This window comes from Siphateles boraxobius, unplaced genomic scaffold (assembly GCF_051911475.1).
Source record: "Siphateles boraxobius isolate OS27281-9 unplaced genomic scaffold, OSU_SipBor_1 56, whole genome shotgun sequence".
Lineage (NCBI taxonomy): Eukaryota > Metazoa > Chordata > Actinopteri > Cypriniformes > Leuciscidae > Siphateles > Siphateles boraxobius.
The window spans coordinates 4,046,407-4,072,865 of record NW_027509182.1 but is presented as its reverse complement, the minus strand read 5'-3'; the positions used below and the strand labels follow the sequence as shown (position 1 = coordinate 4,072,865).

General features: G+C 37.3%; 2 protein-coding genes across 6 annotated transcripts in view; one reads left to right on the top strand and one right to left on the bottom strand.

The window, feature by feature from the left end:
- pisd (phosphatidylserine decarboxylase) overlaps window positions 1-5,566 on the top strand; it is a 40,020-nt gene extending 34,454 nt beyond the window's left edge. For all 5 annotated transcript variants that reach the window (XM_077206423.1, XM_077206422.1, XM_077206425.1 and 2 more), the window contains 3 exons: window positions 479-628; window positions 874-1,034; window positions 4,239-5,566. In XM_077206423.1, the coding sequence (XP_077062538.1) occupies window positions 479-628; window positions 874-1,034; window positions 4,239-4,463 (536 nt within the window). In that variant the 3' untranslated portion in view covers window positions 4,464-5,566. The remainder of the gene's footprint in view (window positions 1-478; window positions 629-873; window positions 1,035-4,238) is intronic.
- Window positions 5,567-9,460: 3,894 nt separating this feature from the next.
- LOC143714964 (uncharacterized) lies at window positions 9,461-11,931 on the bottom strand. The gene is made up of 2 exons (XM_077206504.1): window positions 11,743-11,931; window positions 9,461-10,750 (listed from the first exon to the last, which is right to left on the bottom strand). Exon 2 carries the CDS (start codon window positions 10,739-10,741, stop codon window positions 10,415-10,417), a length of 327 nt encoding a protein of 108 aa, XP_077062619.1. The 5' UTR covers window positions 10,742-10,750; window positions 11,743-11,931; the 3' UTR covers window positions 9,461-10,414.
- Between the last annotated feature and the right edge of the window lie 14,528 nt (window positions 11,932-26,459).

Sequence of the window (26,459 nt, the reverse complement as noted above, 5' to 3'; positions counted from 1 at the left end):
AGTATTCAGTGTCACATGAACCTTCAGAAATCATGCTAATATAGTTTTTCCGGATGAATATAAATTTCAAAAGAACAGCATCTATTTGAAATGGAAACCTTTTGTAACATTATAAAAGAAAAATTACTCTCACCTTTGATCAATTTAATGTGCCTTTGGCTTGCAGAAAAAGATTTTTTTTTTATCTATATATATAGATAGATACACACACACACACACAGACACACACACACACACACACACACACACACACACAATTGACCTCAATCTTTTGTTCTGTAGTGCATCTCTAAAATCGGAGGGAAATTATAGATTGATATGAATATTGAAAGCACTAAGCCTAAAATCTGATCCGACCAACAAAGTACATCATGCTAAGCTTATAGACCATGTGATATAAACGCACTAATATATTTGATTTCCTGACAACTATTAAACAATTGAATTATCTCAGTTTTATTTTTCTTGTCCTGTTAAGATGAGGATGACCCTGGCACATTCCAGGATGCCCTGGTCACAACGGAGGGGAATGAGTTGTTTCACTGTGTAGTTTATCTGGCTCCAGGTGACTACCATTGCTTCCACTCGCCTACAGACTGGAGGGTGGCACACAGACGACACTTCCCAGGTCAGTCTCTCTCTCTCTCTTTCTCTTTCTTTCTCTCTTTCTCTTTCTCTCTTTCTCTTTCTCTCTCTCTGTTTTGCTTTCTGAAAATATGATTTGTTGTTAGAAAATCAACATGGACTTTAGGTCTTGACTGCTTAAGTTATAAGCGTCTGTTCTAATCTGATGGCGACTGAGCAGTGCGATACCATCAGTGCCTGGTTACATAACTGAAGCATGGCTTGTGGTCTGACATGTTTGGATCATAGGTTCTCTGATGTCGGTGAACCCAGGAGTTGCACGATGGATCAAGGAACTTTTCTGCCATAATGAGCGGGTGGTCTTGAGTGGGGAGTGGACGCACGGTTTCTTTTCACTCACAGCTGTAGGAGCGACAAATGTGGGATCTATACGCATCTATTTTGACAAGGTTAGAACTGTTTTTCACTGCAGGTTTGTGTTTTGTTTTTTGTAACAAGTTCATAGCTCAGATTAAAATGCCCATATTGCTCTTATTTAGCTCCTGTACAAGAATGAGAGTTTAAAGCAATAGTTCCACCTGAAAATTAAGCCAAAAATATATCATATGTGCCGCTGGACTACAAAACCAGTCACAGGTAGCACAGGTTTATTTGTGGCAATAGCCAACAATACTGATTATGTTCTGTGAAGATATTTTGTACATTTCCCACTGTAAATGTATAAAACATTTATTTATGTGAGTGAATGCAGCACAATCGCAAACATAAATGGACAACTTTAAAGGCGATTTTCTCAATGTTTCGATATTATTTTTTTGCACCCTAAGATTCCAGATTGTCCTATCCTAACAAACCATACATCAATGGAAAGCTTATTTATTCAGTTTTCAGATGTATAAATCTCCATTTCAAAAATGTTTGTGGTCCAGGGTCACATATAGTATGGTACAGGAGAATATCCTCATACACAAGGAAAAAAGGCATGTAGAAGTTTAAAAGATGTTTTTCTGCAAAGTTTTGATCATGTTGATAATTTAAAGTCCTTTTAGAGAAATATATGTATCAAATATATGCAAGTATGATACAGTAGGTTATAGGGTGAAAATCTTTTTTTTTTATTAAACTGGGGTCGGTCTTAAGGATAAAAAAAAAATCTATCTTGGTTAATGCAGTAAACTATGTGGGGAGCCCTTACTTACACATTACTATAATATTCAAGGTTGCAAATAACAACAGAGTGTAAATTATTATATTCAGTTGCTATTTATTTTTAGATATAAGAATAATCAACACTCAAAAAAAACCTTCTAAATCTAATTATAAACTTAATTTTCTACTCTAATTCATTTTTGAAATATAATCATTTACACAAAGGGCTGTCATAACTTGTTTTCATGACAAATTTATTTAAACGTACATTAAGTAATCAAGAAATTAAAAGGTTAAGTAAATATAATGAATAGGCTAATAGTGCATATATGAAATGCTTCTCTAGTGTTCAATTTTCTAGCGAACTAACCTGCTGTCGACACTAAGTGCCTGAGGTAAATGTAATGCTACGTGAGATAATATTCTTAAGCTGTTTGATTGATATCTTTCCACATTTGAAGAGATGTAAACATCGATCGATCATCTCTTCTGTGCTTTTTACTGGTAGCAAACAGCGTTGTATTACCGCACTTTTGGATTGAAGTGTGGATCGCCTGTGACTGACTGTATTCGTCTTGTTACTGCATGCATTGAACCGTGATGTCCATACCGTATGGTTCGGGATGAATACGTGTTCCGTTACACTCCTATTAAACGAAAAATATAGTCATCCGGTTTGAAAGGTTGACTACAAACAAGGAGAGAACTCTGCGACGGACAAACCTCATGTTAACGATTCTTTGCAGTCGACACCATTATATCGAAAAGTTTGCTAAGAAGCATTTCCTACTGAAGCAAGATGGTATTTGACTGGTCAATCGTATCATAGCAGACTGGTGAAACTGATACAAAAATGTAACACCTAGACTACTGGTCCGGATATTTAACAAATAGTTTCCTGTAATAAAAGGTGTTAAGTCCTATTAAGAAAGAAGCCAATATAGATTGAAGAGAGAACAAAGGCTGAAAGTTGCGCTTCAGTATATCCAGAGTGCATTGGCTAAGTTCATTAATTCATCTTGGTTCATAAGGTCATAGCTGTTAGATTAGAAGTATTGTGGTTGTGTAACATCTAGTTCATGGCATCCAGCTGCTTGTTGAGCAATTTTTGTACTGCAACTATTTTTAAAGCAGTCATCTGTCGGGTCTGGCTGGCTCCCAGGAGTAAGTAGCACACCATAAAAAAATCACCAAAAGATGGTTTTTAGCCCTCTCCACAACACCTTACAGATGAACCTGTGGATTTTGCGTAAATTCAGGAACATTGCCCACAGTAAGCGATTTGTCCAGCAGTGCTGAGATGTTGTTCACAAAATATTTTCTGCTTTGAAAGCTGTAGCAGCAATTCTTTAAATGAAACTTCTTGGACAGGCTTTTACGATGCCGACCGTAGGAGTGTTATTGTTCACCATTTCAATTACCAAGAATTTTTTGTTTTGTTATAAATGTGAAATAAAATAAAATAGCCTAAATATTAGATGAAAAACTGAAATTAAAAAAAGTTGAACTAATTACCATGAGTGAAGTAAAAATAAATTAAAGCTAATTTGAAAATATAATAATAAAACAAAAACAATAGATACTCGTGTTGAACAAGTGCTTGGGTTAGTGGGTTAGTTAAAGGGATAGTTCACCCAAAAATGTTTACTCCTGTTGTTAAATGTTGTTCCAACCCCGTAAGACCTTTGTTCATCTTCGGAACACGAATTAAGATATTTTTGATGAAATCTGAGAGCTGGATCACTCCTCCATACTAGTCCATAGGCTTCTTGAGGGATTGAACTTGCCGGCCTCAAACTTATTAAAGACATCGTAAAAATAGTCCAAGTGACTACAGTGGCTCAATCTTAAGTTTATCAAACGAGGAGAATACTTTGTGTGCAAAAACCCCAAAAATAACTACTTTATTTCAACTATACATTTCCTTCTCTGTGGGCCTCGAGTCAGGTTACTAGTTTAACAGCTTAAGCTTCTGTTGTTGTACGTCACACGCATCACACACATGACCAGCGTCGGCCAATAGTGAGCCTACGTGTGACGTAGCTCTACGCAATTACACTAGTTTAACTGACTAGAGGCCCAAAGAGAAGGAAATGAATAGTTGAAATAAAGCTGTTATTTATGTTTGTTTTTGCGCACAAAAAGTATTCTCGTCGCTTGATAAACTTAAGATTGAGCCACTGTAGTCACTTGGACTATTTTAACGATGTCTTTAATAACTTTTCGAGGCCGGCAAGTTTCAATGTGTTAATGTGTGAGTAGATGGCAGTAGCACCTGTTTGTTGTATCCTGACTTGATAAGTGGTATTTCACTAGCAGGATTGAGCTGTGACCCTGATGCATTACTTAAATTGCATGTTTTCACTAAACCTAATGGATTTGGATTTTATTCATATTAAAATGAAAAGGGAGGTTTCCCATCTGTTATAAGTTGGATTTTTAAAAGGCCTGTACCAATTCTGTTTTAGTGCATCGACATTAACAAGCTGCTTTTTTCTCTTTAGGAGCTCCGTACCAACAACCCTCGGTACAACAAAGGAACGTACAACGATTTCAGCTACGTAACAAACAACAACCAGGAAGGCGTGAGCATGAGAAAAGGAGAGCACCTGGGCGAGTTCAACTTGGGCTCCACTATTGTACTGTTATTCGAAGCTCCACGGGATTTTACCTTTAATTTGCAAGCAGGCCAGAAGATCCGTTTTGGAGAACCTCTCGGGACGATGTAACGCAGACGAGAGGGGTTCAAAATCTGCTGATGGACACGCTAATCTGTGTGTAGATGCATTCAGGGTCTCAAACTAATACACTCAAATTTGCAGAGATGTACTCTGTTTAAACTGAGATACATGTGTGTTCATATGTACTCACACAACCACCACTGTTGCATTATTGCCATTGGGTTCTCCCAGTCATTTTGTTAGGATTTTGTTGTTGTTGTAAAATACTTTTAAGGCAATGCTTAGACCATCATGTTGTGAAATATTTGTTTATCATGAAATGCCATCCAGTTTTTTTGGGCTCTAAATTATTTTTCTATTTGTTTTTAGTAAAACGGTTGTTTTGTTTTTCTGTGTTCGCCCATATTGCCTTCGGCTGGAGTCGACCTGTGTGAAGGGTTTGAAGATTTCCACAGCTAACTTTGCAAGCCTTGGGAATGTATGAGAGACCATCGTTATTTGGTTCCTTAATTTTTATCAGACACTCATCTTTAAAACCGTCCAACTTTTGCTCTTCACCAAGGTGCAAGCCATTTTGACAGTAAAATCTTGGCCACATTTACTCGCTAAGAAAAAGTTTTGGAAAAGATGTGACAATAATCACTGCCGTTGTTCTCTGGCATTAAATTATGCCTTTGCTTGTTGGTCTAGTGATTAGTTGGGAGATTGATGTAAAGTATTTTGCTGTCTCAACTTGATTAGTGCCAAAACGCAAGATCTATTTTTTACTAACACACGTTTTTTTGCCCTTTTGATATGAATCCGAGTTCTTGTGCTCTTATGGCTTGTGTTCTTGGACTTTTCTGTTTGATTAACCAGCACCTAGCAAGTTCAACAGACTACACTCTAAACTAAGGATAAAGACCCTCCAGACTCCCTTAATCTTCTAGACCACGCCTGTATGAAGATTAGGGAGAGGACTCTGGAAATATTGCTTTGAATGTTTTGAAAACCAAACACTGGGCTTTTCTGTGCACCAAGCACAGCTTGTTGTGGAAATTATTTTAAAGAAAAGTCTTATTAATACAATTCATGTAACATAGACATTAATTACAAACTAGTTCCAAGTGCAAGAAACATGTCAATAATAAATTTTGAAGATTATATAAAAAGTTTGTTGTTGTGATATTGGAATAATCATTTAATGCCATCATTGGTTTTGACCACAAGGGTTGTTGCTTCTTGATCAGGAACTCATGAGTGCTGGCTTCACAGATATTTTTTTTTTTACCCTTTCAATAATTTGTGAAGTATTTGGCAGTTTACATAACTGTTAAAGGCAAAACAAGTGGAATATTAACAAGGTTTATGGTGGATTAGTACAATAAGCTTCTCAGGAAAGTTGTATACTGTATTTATACATGGGGGAATATAAAGAGGAGACATCTGACCATGGTATTTGAGGAAAGTCATTCATCATTACTTAATGCTGATTAATAATGAACAAAGTCTGTGGAATTAAAATGTCAAGAGGTGTAACGTTTAGTTCATTTAAAATTATTTAAAGGGCATTTTTATAATTATTCATTAAAAAGACTGCATAGAATATTCGTACTCTTTAAAATTAAGCTGTTACTACCCACATGACTAATGTAATGAATTGCACGATTCATGCCGATTTTAAACTAATATTTTCTGCTTTTGTTCAAGCAAAATGCTTACGGTATTTGTCAACTACCTAGTCAGGACATCTTACAACCTACAAGCACACAAAGCGCCCCGGTGCAGTAGTGACTTCAAAAAGAGTTCGGCCAAGGCTTTTCCAGTTTTTGCCTCTATAAAATTAGGCATTTACTGGAAACCACTAGGAAACAATGGTGATATAATTTCAAGGTAATGCTATCTCTATATTGTTTTAATGAAGGTATTGCCGACCCTTGTTTATTCGGGGAATTGAGTCAGGAATCGTAATCGAGCACCCCTAGAGAGTGCAGTGCAGGAGGACTGTCCGCGCGACCCCTCCAGGCGCCCCCGCGTGTTCACTTCTAGAAGCTTCTCGTTTCTTCTCCATCCTCCAATCACAGCCAGAGCAACACACTCACGCGGACGAAGACACGCCTGTTTCAATAAGCCTTGAACGTTTCTATGACCTTCAGAAAAAAATAAACCGATTAAGCAAACATTTAGTTACTATCATTTTACTATTCATTTTACCAGCAGTTGCCCATTCCACTACTGTGATAGGCTACAGCTTGCATCCTTAGCTACCTTCTCAAGTAAATACAGTAGTTGACAAACTAACATTTAGACTAACATTTTTATATAATTATCTTTATTTCTTCCCAACATCAAAATGGGTATGGTTGTTAAAAAAAAAATCATGATTTAATAATTTGGCTGTCACTGTGGGGGAAAAGTACATAGGCTAAATTAGGCCTACATGTTATCTCTCAGGTTATATAGGGTAACATGGTTATGTGTATTATAATTATGCAAATAAAAATAGATTTATATTGAAAACAACATATATGCCGCAGTGGCGTCATGGCTGGCAACCATGCGTTTTTCTGTAGCCTACGCATTTCATATGTGGCTTGCTAAGAATTATTTAGACAGGGATATTTAGTAACAACTTTAGTATCACATATGCTTAAATATGGCAATAAATCGCTAACATGGTATTTCCATCCCAACCCGTCACTGTAACAACAATCAGCACAGCAGTGAAAACTGCTTTCTTTTAACTTGCCTTCTGCTGCAGTCATATGTTTATGAGGGTTGTATTTTAAATATGCGCACTCCCCCTACTGGTGCTAGTTGAAGTCTGCAGCTAAAGTTTATTTACGTGAGAACCAAATAAATATTTATTTCCATTCATCTCCTAAGAACTAAGCACGTTTGTCCTTGTTATGTATATTTCCCCCTTAATCTCGTGTGTGTGCGTGTGTGTGTGTGTGTGTGCGTGTGTGTGTGTGTGTGTGTGTGTGTGTGTATGTGTGTTAATGATACCCATCCATGCTATCATAACAGCTGCGTTATATTTACCGTAATTTTAACCTGTCACTATTAACAAGTTAAGGCATAACCATAAATTTGTTACTACAGTTAACCAACTGCTCTTTCAATAAAATTGTGTAAACCTGATAGTAACCACCACTGTCAACAACGCTTCTGAAAGCTGTTTGAATGAGATCCCGAATTAATTTATTAAATTGCATTATTACCATGAGTTTTACAAAGGGATTAAGGGATTGGGTAAACTACTCTAAAAATATAATTAATGACTAGCTACTAATAGTTAATCACATCTTCAACAGTTTAATAAGATTACTGTTATAATTATTCTCTCTAAAAAAGTATTGCATAAATTATTACTAATTGCTTTCTAAATCCCATATCAACATCAACCAGTTACAAGCATAGGCATGAAACTGCCACTTTAATTCTTTCAAATAAATAATATAAAACTGCATAAATTATTCTTAAAATGACGAAAGTATTTAAAGGGAGAAGGTTACATTAAGACGTAGATTTTAACATTAGACATTCAATTTTGATGTTAAATCCTCTATTATTTATATAGAATTGTATAGTCTATGCAGTATTTAAAGGTATAGTTCACCTAAAAATGAAAATTGTCATCATTTACTTCCCATCAAGTTGTTCCAAACTTGTATGAGTTTGAAAACTAGATATTTTAAAGAATGTTGGTTACGACAGTTAATGGTAGCCATCGACTTCCATAGTATTTTTTCCTACCATGGTCAATAGGTGCTGTCAACTGTTTGATTACCAACATTCTTCAAAATATCTTCTTTTGTGTTCAACAGAAGAAACTCATACAGGTTTGAAACAACTTGAGGGTAAGTAAATGATGAGAATTTTTATTTTTGGGTGAACTATTACCTTTAATGCAACCCATTAACTGCACCCAACACTGTGTGTTTTAGGAGAACAGTTTGATAGCAAACATGATTTCTTGCACAATTATGCAAATATATATATATATATATATACACACACATATACATACAGGTCCTTCTCAAAAAATTAGCATATTGTGATAAAGTTCATTATTTTCCATAATGCAATGATAAAAATTAAACTTTCATATATTTTAGATTCATTGCACACCAACTGAAATATTTCAGGTCTTTTATTGTTTTAATACTGAAGATTTTGGCATACAGCTCATGAAAACCCAAAATTCCTATCTCAAAAAATTAGCATATCATGAAAAGGGTCTCTAAACGAGCTATTAACCTAATCATCTGAATCAACTTATTAACTCTAAACACCTGCAAAAGATTCCTGAGGCTTTTAAAAACTCTTTTAAAAACTCATGTTAATAGCTGGTTTAGAGAACCTTTTCATGATATGCAAATTTTTTGAGATAGGAATTTTGGGGTTTCATGAGCTGTATGCCAAAATCATCAGTATTAAAACAATAAAAGACCTGAAATATTTTAGATGGTGTGCAATGAATCTAAAATATATGAAAGTTTATTTTTTATCATTACATTATGGAAAATAATGAACTTTATCACAATATGCTAATTTTTTGAGAAGGACCTGTATAAGTCGACCAGAACCAATTAACCAGCATGTTAACGGTTTTTAACTTTTAAAGTGAGTGTTTCCCTCTGAATCCACCATTTCCTTGAGAATGAAGTGTTTCAAATGTCTCTCCTAAACTGTCTTTGCAAAATTTTGGTTGATTCTTAATGAACTCCTGAAAATAAATCTAAATAAATCTAAATAAATAATATTGTATATCAATAGTGGACCGTAATTTTAACCCTATGCACAGTGTACTGCGCTGCAGATTCCAGGTAACAAAGTATCTTTAAATCTTAAATCTTTTACACCTGTAAACCGGCTGTTCTAGACTCCACATGACTATACATCTGTTGTTCCAGGAACTTGCTCTAAGGCCACTGCATCCCAAACCGGTTCAGCCGCGTATATACTGCCTTTGCTCAGCTAGAAAGTATTTGTCATCACAAAGACTGACTGAGTCATCAGGTTAGAAGCAGCGAGTAGTTTCTTAAGTAAAAAGACAATTGTTTATGGAGACAAAAGTGATTTTATGTATCAAAAAATATATTGATCATCGTGCCTAACATATAATACAGACATCCAAAACATTTGGTTGGCATATTTTAGTACTCAGGCTCACAGTCTTATGGCCAAAAAAAACTGTCCATGCCCCATTGTATTAAATGTAACTATAATATTGCTTACGATAAAATAATATCAGTACTATAAATATTTTATCTAACACTCAACAGTCTCTTTGGCAGCTTTACCAATAGACACGATGCGTCAGCAGTGTCTACAGCAACCAGAAAAGCTTGTTCAATAGAAACCTGGATGCCACAACACTCCTTGTGCAGGAAGAGATGACAGTGTCCTTTTGTATATTCTTTAGAAAAAGAACGAGAGTTCTTCCTCAAGTTTCACTGACCTGTGTCTGACGGCACGTCAGGGTGTGGTTCAAAAACCAAATGAAAACTTGGAGAAGCCCACCAGGACATATTGTGAAGAGAGCCTAACCTTCTGTGTACACCAGTTCAGTGTCATAATTTAAAGAAACACTCCATTAACAACAAAATTATTCAAAAAAAAACGTAAGACTTTCAGAAAGTGTACGAGAACAATTGGGTGACGCAAGAATGAAGGGGAGTATCTCAGCATGCCATTGTACGAGGCACACATAGGTAAGGCTACTTCAAAGTGGTCCAAAAAGAGTAATCCAGCCAAACTTAACTGTGCCAATTAAACAAAGCACTGTTTGACATAGTAATCCAAAAGTAAATATTTAATATAACAGGTTTCGGTGCAGTCACAGAAGGTCAGCTCTTGTTTTGTCCAAACCATAGTATGATCTCCAGGGTTATGTAATAGCTAAGACGCCCTAAAATCCAGTCATTTTAGAACTATATGGCATTTAGCTTTCAAAATTTGGGAGGCTGAATGATGGTTCCAAACTGTTAACCCACAGGGTACATCATCTGGTCTTACTTCCTCCTCCGGCAGCGGCAGCAACAGGCATAGCAGCGTCCCACCTGCTCGTCGCTCTCCTTCACTGTGTATCCTGGCTGATTGTTGTAAGGAGGGGGGTTCTGGCTGCCGTTCCTGGCCTCTCCGTAAACCGGAACACCTGAGGTGTTGATCTCCCCTGGAGTTTTGAAGCTGCTGTAGGGGTTTGAGGCAGAGTTACGGTTGTTATAGGTGCTCTCTAAGGCCATTGGGTTCATGATGATGGTGCTGGAGTCACCCTGATCCCGCAACTTGGCACGAGGGATGGTGACATCACCATAGGGGTTCTCAAGTGAGATATTCATGGTGTCAGGCTGGAGAAGAAGGGCAAAAATGAATAATCAAGGCTTGTACATTGCAAACAGGAGACTGCCTAACAAGACATTTTAAAACACACATTATACAACAAGACCTATTTCCACTAACTATATTAACGGCCAACACAACTTGAGCTTCCGTTTACCAGATCTGATGTGCGTTGACGTTGATTAATGTTTATATGTGAATAAAAGCCTAAATTCAAACCATTCATCATAAAGCGATCAAGTCTCTTAAGAAAATTTGGACTAAACCGCTCAATTCATATGTATAAGTTTTACAATCTCTTTATGGACTTTTTGAAGAGTCAAACTTGCATTAGCAGTCAACGGATGGACAGAAATTCCTCAGACTTTATTAAAAACATCTGTGTTCCAAAGATGAACGAAAAGATGATTAAGAGGATTAGTACTATGGTATTATGTTATTCTGAACAGCTTTTCAGAATGAGACATTGAATTATTCACTCAACCGATTAATTCAAACACATTGATTCCATCACTAACGTTACGCCAGCTCTGTGTTTTGCTCTGACTTTAGACAACGGTTGATCGCGCGGATTTGGGATTTCGGAAAATGTTAAGCTACTGGCAAAATTGTGACTGAAATATAAGTTGTTGACTTCAACTTATAGTTAATTAAACTGTTGTATAAAATTATATCATATTTGCAGTCGTGCTGTTGGTTTAAAACTGCCGTGCTGATACTCGGAAAACAACACGATTGTGACTGTGATAGGTTTGTTAAAAAAGCTTTGTAACATACGTTATACGCTCAGTTGTTATTGTAATTTTTTATTGCTTAGTTTTAAAATTATATTATAAGCTCTATGTTTGGTTTAGACATCACAAGACTCTTTTGGCTATTTATTTTTCACCAAATCATTCCTAGATTCAAAAACTTCTCTCTTACTTGTAAAAAAACAAATCACAATGAACTTTTCTTGTGCTCGTGACGACTGATACAGAAATACGGATAAACTGCTTACCGGCAGAGGCCTGAGGGGGGATTTGTTTGGCGGGAATCAGTTTGCACAGCTCACGCTGTTCCTGCTGACTTCTGATCTGCTGTGCTTCCGAAATAAGGTGAGACAAACCTGAACCACCAGGTTGGAGAGAAAAGGAGGAGGAGGCTATCCAGCTGACCGTGAGTCTTCTTTAAACATGGCAGTGTGCATATGTAACCCCACCCGTGGGTGTTAAAGCTCAGCTGAAACCGCCAGGTGTGTGTGTGTGTGTGTGTGTGTGTGTGTGTGTGTTTGATGGGGGAGGAGGCTATTGAAAGTCAGTTCAGGAATGTTAATATTGAATTCACTATTATCAAAGTTAGTCAGTATGTTTTAAGAAACGATCAAATGAAATAGCCTATACTTTTCATGTAATGAAAACTATTTGTCCTGAAGCTAATATTCTAATAAGTCTAGGCTATAGGCCTATGCTGTTGTTGTGTAAGATGGTTGGTTATCCTTTCTGCAAACATTACATTGCTAGGCACCAGAGTACACCTCTTGTCCACAACCTTGTTTTAACTCTGTTAAATATTAACAGAATTGACATTTTAAGTACTGCTACATGAACAACTGGATTTATAGAGGGTGCTTCATGGAATAATGCAGCAAATGAGAGAGAATGAAAAGTCTGTTTTGGGTTTGGTTGTAGTTGAAAGATGTTACTAAAAATGTTAGCTTTACGTCATCCAGATTTTTTTTAGCTCTCTGTAATGCCTCAAAAGTTGTGAAAACATTTGGATAGTGTCCTACGTGACATGATCTGCTTCATCTACAATTGAAGTTTTAATTCTTTTGAAATTATATTGCCGTTTCTATGAGCTCATTTAAACTCATCATTAGAGTCTCATGTTTGTATGAAAAAAATGAAAATTGTCATAATTTACCAACATATGTTGTTTTAAACTTTCGTTCATCTTAGAAACACTAATGAAAATATTTTTATTGAAACCTGGGAGATTTCTTTCCCTCCATTAAAAGTTGCAACCTGAACTATAAGTTCGTTAAACCAGTTGAGCTTCTGTTTATCATATTTAATGTGTTTCTATGTGTGGGCGTTGATCAGTGTTTATATGTGAATTAAAGTCTAAACTAAATCTGTTTATTATATAAAGTGACTGTGCCTCTGCAGAAGACTTGGATTAAACCACTCGGTTCAAAAGAATTTTGTTTGTAATGTGTTAATGACCTTGTTCAAGCATCACATTTGTGGATGCATAGACTTTCAATGGAGGGACAGATATTTTGGGGGTTTAAAGATGAACAAAACTCTTATGGGTTTGAAACAACATTTATGACAGAACTTTTGGGTGAACTAACAATTTTAAGAAACACGGATTTATGCACTTTCAGGTATGCTCAAAATATATAAAACTGCAAAGATAACCAAGAAGTGGCTTGAGAACAAGTCTATCAGGCTCATGTTTTGGCCTGGTCAGAGTCCAGATTTCAACCCTATAGTGTATATTTGGTCTCACATTAAACTTAAATGAACTGTTTGAAGCCATTAACATTGAGGCAACACTAACTCTTCTGTGCTGCAACACTAGGCTATTCTGTGCTGTTACTTTATCTACAGTATTTGTGAAATTCGTTCTAATTTCCTGATCTGTGATTAAAATAATTAAGACCACTAAATATTGTGCCATTTTTGTCTTGGCCCTTCTTTCTTTTCTTTTTTTGCCCAGGATTGTATATTATTACAACCCCAAATCAGAAAAAGGTGGGACATTTTGTAAAATGAAATAAAATCAAGAATCTGTGATTTGTTCATTCTATTTAACCTTTTATTAGCTGACAAAAGTACAAAGAAACGTTTTCCAATGTTTTCACTGACCAACATAATTGTATTTTGTAAATATGAACAAATTTTGATTTTGATGGCTGCAACACACCCCAAAAAAGTTGGGACAGAGACCAAATAAAAGTGAAAAGATTATCCAAATTAGATTATCCAACTCTTTTAAAACAGTCCACAATGAACAGGTGAATTGGTAATAGTTGAGGGTATCATGTTTGGGTGTAAAAGTGCTTCTCAGTCTTTTCAAGCAAAGATGGGTCATGGCTCATCACTTTGTGCCAAATATCTTGAGAGAATTGTCAAACAATTAAAAATCACATTTCTCAATGCAAGATTGCAAAGCATTTATGCCTTTCATCATCTTCCAAACATAATATTGTCACAAGATTCAGGGAATCCAGAGAAATCTCAGTCTGTGTTGGGCCAGGCAGTAGACCTCTGTTGAATGTGTGTGACCTTTGAGCCCTCAGATGGCATTGCACAAGATACCATCATGCTAATCCGTTAAATATAGACACATGCGCTCAGGAGTAATTTGAAAAAACGTTTTCACTGAACACAGTCTGACTCTGCATTCAGAAATACCACTTGAATCTCTGTTACGCAAGGAGAAAGCTTTACATCAGTTCTGTGTGGAGATGCCGGCGAGTTCTCTGGGCCTGAGCTCATCTCAGATTGTCTAGAAGACAGTGGACATGTGTGCTGTGGTCAGATGAGTCCATGTTTCAGCTCGTTTTTGGGAGAAAATGGACATCGAGTTCTCAGTCCCAAAGACGAAAGTGACCAACCAGACTTTCACCAGCGACAGGTGCAAAAGCAAACATCTGTGCTGGTATTGAGGTGCATCATTGCAAACGGTATGGGTAACTTGCATTATTGTGAAGGTACCATTGACATGGAGGCATGTTTTTGGATTGTACAGAGACATAAACTGCCATCAAGATGACATCTGTCCTGGGAAACAAGACAATGCCAGGCCTCATTCTGCACATGCTAAGACTGAGTGGTTTCTAGACACTCTGCACCATAGAAGGGATGGGCCTGCCTGTTTACTGCAGTCAAGATTTGTGTCTTATGGAAAATGTATGACCCATCATGAAAAGGAGAATCAGGCAACGATGACCACAGACTGTTGAGTGGCTTTCTTGTATCAGACAAGATTGGGCAAATATTCCACTAGCAAAACTCCAACAATTAGTATCCTCAACTCCCAAATGATTAAAAAGTGTAATTAAAAGGAAAGGTGATGTGACACAGTGGTAAACATGTCTCTGTCCCATCTTTTTTGGGGTGTGTTGCAGCCATCAAAATAAAAATTTGTTCATATTTACAAAATAGAATTATGTTGGTCAGTGAAAACATTGGAAACTGTTTCTTTGTACTTTTGTCAGCTAATAAAAGGTTAAATAGAATGAACAAATCACAGATTCTTGATTTTATTGTATTTTACAAAATGTCCCAGCTTTTTCTGATTTGAGGTTGTAGATAAAGTATACAATATGTAATTGTTTGAAAAATGTTAAATTATGGTAAACTAATTTATAAATACAATCAGGTGTGCAATTTCTACTAAGACACTGATGATGGTGTGATATTGAAATGTTTGGCACTGACCTAATGACCTCTGGATAAATATTTTTGAAGATATTTTCTTTGAGGTTCATTGGCTTTTGGTGCATTGTGCATGCTGTTGTGCTTTTTAAAATTATTTTTCCTTTGTTTTATGAGAAATATTTTTATTTTTATTACCAATGCCAAGTCGGTAGGCTACTGAAATTTTACAATGATGATTCTTTGAGCGCTGTTGAGCATTCCGGAATAGTAAAAGAACGATTCCGCTCAACAGCGCTCAAAGCATCACTTTTTTAAATTTCAGTACCGACTTGGTACCAAAGTCCTTTTTGACAACTCTGTCATAGTCATGTATAAAATATCTCAGTGTCATTGCATTAGATAACAAAATTTCAAATCAAATGGTATTTATTTTATGAAGCTTTGTTCACAAAAATAAATTTGTTAGGTTTCAAAATAGACATTCTGTTAAAAATGAACACAAAATCAATGTAAGTTACCCTGTGGGTGTCAAAAATCAGTGGATCATGTTCATAGTTAATGAGATAAACTACACCTGTGGTTACTCTGCTAGGACACCTGTGTGAAATCACTGACACAGCTGTTGAAAAAAAAAACATTGTGAAAAATGGCTTTGATGTTAGTTCTGTGAGAAGGTCCAATGTCGTTCGGTTGCAAATGCTACTTGGTTTGATGTGATATCTAATGCAATGGCTGTAAGATATTTCTCTAAATCCCTCTGAAGTGTCAAAAATTTTACGGGCATACTATATGTTTTGATGTTTTGTTTTTCATACTATATGAAAAACAAAAATGTATTGTCAACTACAAACACTCGCATATCTTCAATGAATACATTTTGTCTATAGTTTCTCTTTAGCCATGATTTCCTGTTTGATCACAGTGCAAATTCTTGTAGTTTTTTGACCAGGTTGTGCTTTAAAACCCTAGATTGCCCTCATGGAATGTCGTCATAGGGCGTTCAATGACAGAACACAATATCAATGCACACATACTGGTTCCAGCACTTTTTTTTTCAAGCCCGAGAATGTGGACGTTGTTGACTAGCGAGCTAAAAATTTCACAGCTGGAAGTTTTAAGGTTTATCTGAAATGCATTTTTGAGGGGATGACAGGTCCAACTGGACTGAACCAGCTCAATGTTACATAAAAACCATCCCACCCATATTTTTATCTAATGTGATGATTGACCTTAAAAGAATAATAAACAAGCCTCTGTGTGACCATGCTCTGTTTTCAGAGGTTAAAGGGGCTTGAAAAAGAGTTCAAGAGGCACTTCAGACTACTTCAATCAAGGGTAGCCCTACTAACAGCACACGCAAACATCAGCAACAAAAGGGCTAGAGTGGTTATGCCGACCCAAACAAAAGAAACGATCAAAAGCATTCTCGATGACTGTGTTTGCGCGTGTATTTTAGCCACCTAGTGCAGCTAACAACATGGCCTGAAAACAAATTTTTTTTTTTAAGTTGCTGAGATGTTGCCAGAGAGTTGCTATACAGTTACGTTTTTTTAGTGCAAGTGTTTTTTTAGTGTGTTGCAAAGGGGTTCTTGGTGGTTGCTATGCAGTTGGTAAGGTGTTCTGAATTGTTTTAACACGTTGCTGTGTTTTTGCTAGAATGTTATGGGTGGCTGCCAGGGGGTTGATATGCAGGGGTTGTTTTTATCATGTGTGCTGTGATGTGAATGTTGTGTTATGCAGAGTGTTGAGTGTTGATATGTGGTTGCTAGGAGGTTGTCATTCATTGCTATGCAATTGCTAAGATGTTCTGAGTTGGTTTTAATACATTGCTGCGTTGTTTCTATGTTGTTATGGGCAGAGATGGGAAGTATTTCAGATACATGTAGAGCTGCACGGTTAATCGTTTAAAGATCGCGATTCGAACACCCACGCAATCTCATTCCTAAATAAACAGAGCCTGTCCGAGAGGGTCCTCACACCATTGTTGCTCAGTCGGGCCCTGATGAATATGATTCGCCTTTGTCTATTAACTCTTTGACAAAATCATACCGGAACATTAAAATTTGCTTTGGCTCTGCTGCTGATCCAGAGAAAGCAGTTGTCATAAATATGAAACATATGAAACAGCTTTACAAACTGGCTTTTCAACCACACTGTTTTGTTATTTCAGTGTTACAAATATTCATATTAATGGCACTGAATGTTCCTAGAGACATCATTGAAAGAATAGGCCTAGTTCGCAAGTTCAAAGTTAAAAAAGCTATCAAAAAGCTATCAACCAACCCTCAAGTGACTGCAAAAGACCTGCAGCAAGACTTACAGGCAGTGAGGTTTCAGCTTTCACAGTAAGGGAGGTACTAAACGCATGTAGGTCTCCATGCCAGAACTCCAAGACGTACACCACTACCGACCCGAAAGCACAAGAAAAGTGAAACTTTTCGGCCCTATGGATCAGTGGTATGTCCGGAGGAAGAAGAATGTATCATATGTTGAAAAGGACACGGTCTACAGTTAAGCATGGTGGTGTTCGGTGATGCTCGGGGGCTGCTTTGCATCCTCTGGCACTGGAAACCTGCAGCGTGTGAAAGGCAATATGGATTCATTGAAGTAACAGGAAATCCTAGAAAACGTCATGCCGTCAGCGAGGAAGCTGAAACTTGGGCGTCATTCGACCTTCCAACAAGACAAAGCATACCTCAAATTCCACCAAGGCTTTATTACAAAAGAATACCTGAAAGATTCTACAGTGGCTATCCCAGTCCCCTGACTTGAACCCCATAGACAATCTCTGGTGGGGATGTAAAGAAGGCGGTTGCAGCACACAAACTCAGGAATATTACTGAACTGGAGGCCATTGCTCATGAGCAATAGGCTAAAGATTCCTCAGAAACGCTGCCAGAAGTTGATGATAAAAGAATACATTCAGATTAATTAAGCATTTTAAATAGACTGTAGCAATTAACATTTTGTCAGAACCTCTTGTAAATCACATGTTATTTTGTTTAGTTGTCTGTTGAGAATCATAGGAAAATCACGATCTCTGTTTGAGAAAAAAAAGAATCATGACTCTCAATTTATCCATTATTGTGCAGCTCTAATGTGAAATACAAAATACTATTTAGTGTTTTATGTCTTAAAGCTTTTGAAAAAATGTAATTGCATCGCAGTTTTTTATTTTCAAAATACAAATTTGAGAGACAAATCTAGAGGTTGGAGTCAATTGCACTCCACCATCTAAACTATGACTTGGTGCAGCTTAGCCCAGCATCCACACTGGCACATTTCACAACATTACAATAGTTAAATATCAAATGTATTAAAAATGACTGCTGAGACAAAAAATGAAAAATAAATTACACTGATTGTGAAACAACCACACAGTGATCTGTTCCTATCTGTAATTCGTCAGTTAATTCTCACGGTTCCGCCCTGCTGAAATTTTTCAATAAGTTTTCTGTCTCCGTATATATCCAGAGGATTGGTGCAGTTTCTCGTTACTTTTTCTTGTATAAACTTTAACCAATGAGGCATCTTTCCAAAAAGCTGTCAGTAGACCAAAACCATAAAACAGTTGTGAAAGTTACAATTACATGTGATCTAAGACCTTTACATATTTTATACCTCACAGCCTTGTTTTCATCTGCGTAAAATTCAATATGGTGTAAATCCTGACTAGGGTCTATATTAGAAGCATATCATTGTATCAGTGTTTTTATATTCACCATGGAAACAAGTCAAGACTTTTCAGTTCACACCTATCATTGACTAGGTGTAACAAGTCTCAATGTGTACGCTACGCCTGGTGAAACAGGTATTATTTTATACCTCAATACATATACAGTCTTATACAGTCTAGTCTTCCGGGTGTACGTCCAGTTGGTGTAAATGGACCTCCAGAGTCTTCAGAAGAGCCTTAACCAATTCAACAGCAGCACTAATATTCAACTAATTCACTATCACAAAAAGTTATTCCAGACATCAATAGTTCACACAATAGTAGTAACTAAACTAATATTTTATTAGTTAGGGTTACATATTTGTCTTGCTTAAAATTATCTGACTTATTTAAAATATTTTGTATTATATTATATTGATTCATTTTAACATTGATACTTTATTTTTTTACCTTTTTTAATCTTCTAGAACTAAATTTAACAGAATGCCTTTGGAATAAATTTAAGCCTTTGTGAGCATATTTTTTCATTATTTGTTTAGTCAAGTTGACTCAAAAATTTATGGAAGTAAGATAAAGTGAGAATGTGATGTGATTCTAATTTTTGCAACAAACCCCCCCCCCAAACAAACAAACAAACAAACTGTCAACTGTTGTTTAATTTCCATTCAAATATTAAGTTTATTGAAATATTAAGCTATGATACTCCTTGCCAGTAAATGCAATACACGCAGTACTATGACTCTGCCACAAGGAAAAGTGCGTACGCCTGCTCAGACCCCTGACATAGCGCTAAGCACTTTTCCACGTCAAAGACCGTTTTTATATGAACGTTGGCATTGATTTTAGCGTACACATACTCTCAGTTCAAATCTGTACGTTTTATAAATGAGTCCCCTTGTCTCTACATGGCTTGAGTCCCTCGTTCAGTGTACGACTAGTCTTCCAGGTAAATCTCATCGCTTACAAAGTGGAAGTGCACCTCTCCTAAATAAGCCACATGATTTGAGGTATTATATGTTTATAGCAGAGATGATAGGATGAGTTATGTCCTGAAGTTGAATATAAGAATGAACTAAAAAATCCTCTCAAAATGATATGCTCTAAATGGCTCATAATTTCAAAAACATTCTCAGGTGGGTCATTTATTCATGTGGGCCAGCGTGGAAGCTGTCGTAGTATTATGAATAGATTCAAATCCTGTGGCGGTGACCTAAAAGAGCCGACAAGAACTTATCAGACTTCTACCTGTAGCCAAACATGCAAGTGGATGAATGACATTCCACATTAAGTGATTCATGTCGGGCTTTCTGTATATCATTCTCTTTCTCTCTCATTCTGTGGGTTTCAATGACTTGCTGTAGGTGTACATTTTTTACATTGCTGATTGGTACTATAAGAATGTGACAGCACTAGTAAACGCACAGTACAAAAAACAACATGCAATTCATGAACTCCCGAAACAAACAATTAAACAAATCAACAAGGAAACTGTTACCGAAACTGAGTCAAATCTGTTCTCATAGATGCAAAAACAAGTTCCTCAAGTTTCTCACACATGCTATCTTGCGTAATTTTTATTGTTTCCCAGGATATGAATCTGTAGTGACTTGCTCCTGGAATTAGCCTAAATGCAGTTCTTTGAATATTTTAAACCTATTTTAATTAAATGACACGCCCAACTGGTAGGTATCTCCTGAGAGAATCAAATATTACTCCCAGCACTACAAGTTAGACTCGCTGGGGGTCACTGAGTCACTGTAGTATTCAAATGTATCAGGAGATCACATGAGCACCATTGTCTTCACTCCCATTGGTACATGTCATTGCATCGCTACTCATTTGTATAAAGTTGAACTCTGCTCAACCTAATTTTCCCAAGTGGGACGCTTGTTGTGGACTTGCAGACTTGTGGTCTTTACTTGTGCTTGTCCGTGACCGTGAAGTCCCTACGGTCCAGGTGTCCATCACTGTATGATTCAGAAACTCACAAGTGCCCCTTTGCAGCTGCTGAGCACTCTTAAAAATATATACTTTTTTAAAACATTTTTTATGAATTTACATTTTATTTTATTTCAAATAATATGCCAAGCTCTAAAAAAAAATATTGGGTAGAAATTGTGAGTATTTTTACACCAGTCAAGTCAAGTCACATTTATTTATAAAACGCTTTTTACAGATTGTTTAAAAGCAGCTTTACAGAGATAAAAGGAAATTAATGCAAAAAAGTTCGTTTCCAGAAGAAAATAGCGTCACGGTCCAGCTTGAGTAAGTTCAGTGATGTTTCAATTTTGTTTTTAAAAAAGTTTATAATTTTAGTTCATTAGCCGCTCTGGAGTAAACCGTGATGTCATCATCCAGCTCAGTTCAGTTCTTGTATAATAGTGTCAATGTTATTGTTGAATATTAAATGAAACGTTACATTTAATGTCCTCAACTAAGCAAGCCAAGCCAATGGCAACAAAGGTGGAAAAAGGTGACAGTGGCAAGGAACCAAAACTCCATCAGGTGGCAGAATGGAGAAAAAAAAACCTTGGGAGGACCCAGGCTACGTCGGGGGACCAGTTCTCCTCTGGCCAATGAATGGCTCTGGCCAATATGATGTATAATTATGATTCAGGCAGCATTATAGGTCAGAAGTCAGATTTGTTTGGAACAATCAGAATATTATCCAGTTCCATCCGGTTGAAGATCAGAGTCACGCCGGTATGGAGACGGGTTTGTTATGGATCAGTTTCGATGGCTGTCGTGTAGATGAGGCCTTCACAGGGGAGAGTCTAGTTGACACAATGAGCAAAACTTCACATTCACACTTTGGGGACTTCAGAGATTTGTTTTACATCTTGCAATAAGGGGCATCTGATGTTTTTTGGGACCCTAATGTAAATCTAGTTAAAAAAAAATTATATTTCCCTAGGTCAACTAATGTCCCATGGGGTTCGTTTAGCAGTCATCTTGAAGTGATGTCATCGCTAGTGGTGAAAAATGCAGATTTTCATATCTCCTGACCCACACAACATACAAAGACAAATAAACCCACTTTCTCATTTAATTCTGACACCAGGAATCAAATGGAAAGGTCATTGACATGGTATAACTACTCTTTATTGGTTAAAAATAGGCTCATAACTCATAACTTTTGCTATTTTGTTTTTGCAATAGTTTCCTGCATTAGACCTGTTTGTCATTGACCCATGAATGAGACGTTAAATCATGCGGACTATTGATAAGAGGTGTGCTATATCTTTTATAAGCGATCAGGCTTACGATGTTCGCCCCGGCGGGTGGAAAATTGGGAAAAAAACCGCATAGATTTAACATTGCAACGGATTTTGGTGAGTCATAGCTCTGAGCGAGGAATTCATAGAAACATATGGGTTTCCACATTTAAAGAGGCTGGCAGGCTCTGTAAGAACATACCTGATAATGGGGTGTAAGTTGTACCCCTGGGGGGCAAGAGCTGCCCAAAGTTGCCATACTATGGTGAATGACCCTTGTGGACCTTGTCTTGATCAAGATAATGCCTGATGATGTTGAGAGTGGAGTCATCTTGAAGAGCAAGGTCAAGTTCCTGTCGGTCACACGACTTGGTGTGGTTGAGCAGAGCCTCAGGATTGATCTGGACACCCTCCTTCCCAAAAAGGGTACATGGGAACCTATTTCTCCTGTTAGACTACAAAGCCAAGTCATGTGAGTACGGACAATTATGTGACAGTCTAATAAAGGACAGAATAGTTGAGGCCTTCGCAACGACATCCTCAGGGCCAGGCTGCTGAGAGAAACTTGCAAAAAGAAATTTAAATGTGCCGCGCTGCCGAGGCGCGCCACACACAGCTGTCTCAAATTCAGGTTGCATCCGATGCAGAAGTTCACACGGTGAGAAAACGCGTACAACACACGGAACACAAGCCAACGGTCCAGGCAGGTCACGTTACATCATATAGAACTGTAAGTTCTGTGGAAAAGATCACAACAAAGGTACATATCCAGCATACGGAGAAAATTGCAAAATATGTGGGAAAAGGAATAATTTTGATAGTAAATGCATGTCCACCTGACCTCAGAAAAATATAAATACTGTGTCTGAAGAGACTGATTCAGAAAATGAATTATATGTGGATGCTGTGATTGCAAGAAATGGAGATTATTGGATGGTAACCATCAAACTGAATGGTAATAAAACAAAATTCAAGATAGATACAGGTACTGAATGCAACATTATTCCATAATCAATACACGCTCAAGGCTGTTGATTTCTGATGAAGAAATCAAAAGCAAGGTTGGTAACCAGGGTTCGAAATTAACATCCGCCAAATGCAGGTTAAAATCAACTGTGGCGGGTAACGCTGTCATATCACTAGCCAATTTGTCGTGTCACGAATCACAATGTTTACTCACTTTTCTGGGGAACTTCGTGTAAGCCAAATCTCTCAGATTTAGCGCAAATACTCAAATCGTGAGTCATCATGATATATTAAATACAGCGTATTGCGTTGAATCTGCTCATACCTGGCTTACTTGAACACACACGTCACTACGCAACAAATAACATTGCGCTTGTTCGTTTGCATTGAAGCAACACCGAAGATAAAAACGCATTTGGTTAACATAAAATACATTGAGATGGCTGGATGACAGGATTTTATTTGAATAAGAAATGAATGTATGAAAACTATTTTTTTTTATATATATATATATATATATATAGCTTTGACCAAGTTAATCTGGTTTATTTCTCTTTTTTCTTTTTATTGGCTAGTAGAAGTTCTGAATTTCCGGTAACTTCAACATTTTGTAGCCAAATTTCCTGATGTAGGATGATGTAGCCCCTATTGGGACTTAAAACATGTATACAGATGGGACTCATTAAAGTGTTACGGCAGTTACATCACAACATAACGACATTAAAGTCCGATATACAGATGTTTTCATTGGATTAGGCTGTATTGAAGGGGAGCAACACATCAAACTCAAACCAGATGCTAAGCCTGCCATACATTCAATTGAAAGAGAGCATTACCCAATGACAACAATTGAGGCGATGGGACAAGAATTACTGGTGCTAAAGTATTCACCCGAATACACCCGATGCACAGTCTGGTTACTGGCAAATAAAATTGGACAAAGAGAGTTCCAAATTATGCACTTTCAACAGTACCTTTGGAAGATTTGCCTACAAAAGACTGCAATTCAGAATCAGCTGTGCTAGATGTTTTACAGAATTATGAAACAAACATTTGAAGACTTGGAAGTCGTTGAAGTGATTGTGAATGACATATTGATCTGGGGAGAGAATGAGCAAGAACATGACAAGAAACTGTAAAAAGTAATGCAGCGCATCAGAGAAAGGAACATAAAACAAAATCTCTCAAAATCCACAGAAATGTACATTCAAAGCTAAACAAGTGAGCTACATGGGTCACTTGCTGACTGCAGATGGACTTAAACCAGACCCGGAAAAGGTGGCTGCTGTCAGGAACATGCATAGACCACAGAACAGAACAGAGCTGCAACACCTTGGCATGGTCACATACATACCCACAACTATCTAATGTCACAGCCCTTCTATGACTCCTCTTGGAAAAGACTGAAGAATGGTGCTGGGAAGAAGCTCATGACACGAGTTTTGAGGAATTACAGAGGATGGTCTAAGAATCAACTACTCTCAAATATTATGATCCAGCAATGCCAGTGACACTCAGTGTGAATGCATCCAGCTGTGGGGTTGGCGACGTGTTACTTCAAAATGACTGCCCCGTAGCATTCGATTCCAAAGCGTTTACAGTAACACAGAAGCGCTGGGCACAAATTGAAAAATATTTTTTTTGTATTATAAAATATAAAAACAGAAACAAGAACCGACTCTGTTTTCCCCATCGCCAAAAATGTTGTCATAAATGGCTGGCCGAAAGAAAAACGTGATTTGCCTGACCAAGCAAAACTTTTCTGGGATTATCATGATGAACTGACTGTCGAAGATTCAATCCTCCTAAAAGGTAACCGCATCATCGTTTTCCCAAAGCAAACAAAGATTAATGTTATACAAACTACATACCTGTCACCAAGGCATTGAAAAAACGAAACAACTAGCGAGAGAGACATAATGTTCTGGACAGGCATGTCGATGCAAATTCCTGACCTAATTTCCAAGTGCCATGTATGCAATATATTCCGGAGAAGAAACTGCAAGGTGGGCTCTGATCTCTTTGAATTTGTTTCTGAAAACTACATTGTACTTGTGGACTACTACTCCAACTTCATAGAAGTGGACAAGGTGGAAAACATTAAAAGCACAACCATCATTCACACCTATAAGCAGCACTTTGCTAGATACGGTGTACCGGAAATGATGATAACTGATAATGTTCCAGCTTATGCATTAGCTGAGTTTGCTTCTTTCAGACGGTCATATGGATTCAAGCACATTACATCATTACCAAGTTACCCACAAAGTAACGGCAAAGCAGAAAAAGCTGTTTAGGTGAGTCACTCTTCAAAAAACCAAAGGCAGACAGAAAAGACCCATACATTGCACTCCTAGACTACCGAAACACACCCCTGGAAACCTCCCATCTCCAGCGCAAATGTTAATGGGGCGTAGGACTCAGACACAACTACCAACTGCACAGACATTGCTCACTCCACAATGGATGACTGGTGTACACCGAAAGATCAAAACAACTAGCTCAAATCAAATCAGTACTATGATGGGTGGCAGACCCCTGCCGGATCTTAAGTCTACAAGATGATGCACAGTGGAAGCCGGCAAAGGAGGTTGAAGTATGTGAGGCACCATGTTCTTACATTGTGGAAAGTGACGGTCAACAACTGAGATGCAATAGAAGGCATCTCATACAGACCAGAGAACAACAACAGAAAAGCATCACCCATGATTCAGAACAAGAGTGCATTTTCCATTTGCCACCCACAGGAGGAGGAAGTAATGAAATCGAAGCCCAGTCCAGGGTTACAGAGCCCATTGTCAATGTCCAGTCCAGTGTTACTCAGCCCAGCATCACAGAAGCGAGATATCCAAAAAGAGTTCGCAAACCACCGATGAGATTAGACTTATGAACTGAGGATGCACATTAAATTAATGTTTACTTTAATTTACTTGTAACAGTTAGTAATGATTGTTTTCTATCATGTTTTGTTACTCTTAACTATTAGTGAAAAGGGGGAGATGTTATGTGTGTGGTGCCTTACCAGTGGAGGGCGCTAATAGTCAGGCTCTACTTTGAGAACGGAGACGAATAAAGTTTAGTTGTTATTGATCTAAACGGCGTTCGGTCCAAATTAATACAGTACTGTATTTTCAACATGCCCTCTGATGTACATTCAGTCTTTGTTTTATTGTAACTTGTATTTAAGTGAAGAAATGTTTGCTTAACTTGCGTTATGTGCTGCTGTTGGCTTAATCAGACAACGTGATCTTGCATGCATGCGCACACACACACACACACACTCCTCATTGCTATATTGATACTGTGGGGTTTTCTTCACAACATTTTTACACAGTATTGGTATTTAACACTGTTTATCATTTGACAGTATACAGTATACCGTATATGTATACAAGAAGTAGTAGTAGTGGTGGAGGTGGTGGTATTAGTAGTAGGCCTAGTTGTAGGCTAGTAGTAATAGTATTAGTAATACTAGCCTAATAGTACT

Excerpts from the sequence above, each read along its gene's own strand:
- LOC143714964 (XM_077206504.1), bottom strand. The coding sequence starts at position 10,741 with ATGAATATCTCACTTGAGAACCCCTATGGTGATGTCACCATCCCTCGT.